The 2500-nt window shown below is 39.1% G+C and overlaps 1 protein-coding gene across 1 annotated transcript in view; it reads right to left on the bottom strand.

Annotated features, from left to right (window-relative positions):
• LOC137997927 (pleckstrin homology domain-containing family M member 1-like) overlaps positions 1-2500 on the bottom strand; it is a 26338-nt gene that overhangs the window by 7120 nt on the left and 16718 nt on the right. Inside the window, exons 10-12 of the mRNA XM_068844254.1 lie at positions 2434-2500; positions 1542-1876; positions 485-695 (exon numbers count right to left, since the gene is read on the bottom strand). The exon at positions 2434-2500 is cut by the window's right edge and continues 215 nt beyond it. Of these exons, the coding sequence (XP_068700355.1) occupies positions 485-695; positions 1542-1876; positions 2434-2500 (613 nt within the window). The remainder of the gene's footprint in view (positions 1-484; positions 696-1541; positions 1877-2433) is intronic.

The following is a 2500-nucleotide window of genomic DNA, read 5'->3' as shown; positions in this document are numbered from 1 at the left end:
ATAAAAAATATATATATTAAACTATAGGCTACCTTCCCAATCTTACAAATTGATAATTGACCACTAGCCAACAAAAACTGACAAATTATACATGCATGTGGGTGGCAAAATTAGTCAAACCCATACATCATAAAATTTTACCTCTTTAACCCAAAAGGGAACAAAGATGGTTTGGCATGTTGGGCTGAAAGTTTTGGAAATACCTGCTGATTTTTTGGAGGACTGAGTGGAATACACGTTAGCTCAAACAAAAAAGGCAACCTCTATCAGCTAGGAAGAGATGCTCTACAAGGTGCAAAATGGCTCCCCTGTTCTGCATTATTTGCTGGCTGGTAAACACTCTTTTACTTGTATTAATTCACCTGTTGTGTGCCTGCAGAATTCAAAATACAAATTCTCCTAAAGGAAAGTTGTCAGACGAGCGTAATCAGTATGATACATGTACATGTAGAACTTTACCAGTGTTATTCATCTGATAACTAACCAATATTTCTGCCACAGCCTCTGCATTGGTAATTTTGACTGTCCAGTCCTTGTTCATTGGCTATCTCTGTCAACAGTAGCATGAGTTGCTTAGTACGTTTTTCATCTCCACACACTGAAGTTACTGAACCCCTCTTTGGAAGAACTTCAAAGCCGCCTGCTACTACTGTAACATGTTCAAAAACAGATGATTCTGGAGGTCCATCAGGAATCTGCAAAGTGAAGTACCAAGGTCAAAATATTGGGTAATGATGTTCAAGCATTCCCTATGGCTCATGATGTAGTCGATAATGTTTCGGCTGCATACTGCTAGACTTCACCCGGCGGCTCTACAACACAGGTCACAGTTATTTAATACAGGTCAGTGTACGTAGATGCCACTGTGCTACAGATAAATAAACAATTAACACCAAACATGTCTCCTAGCCCGAATCACTCTCAATTCTTAATTATATTATTATTGTACTTTACCATGATGAATAAGAATAGCTTTTTGCATGACAATTTAGGGCGAGACTGGGGCATTACTAAACCAGGAAACAGCAAAACAAAGCAACAGTACACCATGTATGACTCCACCATACATGGAATACTAACTGACAAAGGTTAGTATTCGGCCTAAGTATGGCTAAAACGTTATTGTTCCTAATCTCAATCTTAATCTCATTGATAACCATCAGGTTCAGTGTCCCGCAAAGTCTAAGGATTTCCTGTGGACCTATTTCAAATAAAGAAAGTATTAAGGTTACTGTAAGTTATTTTTAGGAAAGGAGAAATGCAGCTGTTCCTCACAAGTTGAGTAGCAGACTTCAGAGGACACTTTGTGACAGTAACTGTTTGAATTCCTTGACGTGGGTGACGTTGAAGTTGGGGAGAAGGGCTTGTGAAAATCACCTTGCATTTACTTCCAAATTATACCATTGACTCCTGGAGGTTCCCCATTGAAAAGTAAAATCGTCTGGCGTTAAACAGAGTAAAATACTCTGGCATTATTACACAGAGTAAAATACTAAGTATGCCCAGTTTAGGCCGGTTTTGGGGTGAAAGGGTTACAATACCTGCTCTGGTAGTGCAGTGGCTTTTGGCAAAACACTTTCTTCATACACAGGTGCCTCAAATCTGTCAGGACCTTGCACTTTGTAGTCCTTTAGCAGTGAGCAAAAACTAGGCATGCCCTTCAACTTGGTAGGGGATGTTGGACAGGGTGTGGACTCTAGGCCGAGTAAGATCCCTGCGTTGTCTGTCTGATCAAGGCAACTCGCAACACTCATCTGTGTTTCAAACCTGGAGGACCAACCGACAGCCATACCAAGCTTGTTGCTACCCATAAGGGGAGTTGGACTGATGGCATCCCGTGGTCCGCCGTTTTGGGAAAAAGACTCTGAAACAAAACCTATAATAATAATAATAATAATAATAATAATAATAATAATAATAATAATAATAATAATAATAATAATAATAATAAGTATTATTATTACTATTATTATTATCAAAATAATCATAATTTATCTTACTACACAGTCAGGTTTTTACGACATGGAGGTCAATGGAACCCAAGGTCCACGTAAACAAAGGACCCATAAGAAAAAAATCACACCCAATGAAAAAAATTGCCCCATCAGAAAGAGCTACCACTGGGGAAGGGGGACTTGCATATGAAAGGGGTGGGGATGCTCGTCCATATTGGTGTCCTCCTGGGGTTTAATTCAAAATTTCCGACAGGCATCCCCACCCCCTTCGTATCCCCCCCCCCCCCCCCCCCCCAGGTGTGAGGGATGTCATTTCAAAGAACAAAGTAGTAAAAAAAAAAGATACGGCTACAATAATAATATTATTGTATGACAATCTTGTGATACTATTGTCAACAAATGTGACTGTCATTGTCACTTAAGTTTTTGTACAAAAAGAAGAGACAAAAAGTACAATGTTTAAAAGTCTATAATTTACCTTCTGCACCAACATTCTCTTCTTCAGAGTAGGAGGAATCCTGAAGAGATAAGTTTTTTTCAACTTT

This window comes from Montipora foliosa, chromosome 3 (genome assembly GCF_036669935.1).
Source record: "Montipora foliosa isolate CH-2021 chromosome 3, ASM3666993v2, whole genome shotgun sequence".
NCBI classification, from domain to species: domain Eukaryota; kingdom Metazoa; phylum Cnidaria; class Anthozoa; order Scleractinia; family Acroporidae; genus Montipora; species Montipora foliosa.
Note: the sequence above shows the minus strand (reverse complement) of the source record. Positions and strands in the feature narration are given on the sequence as shown.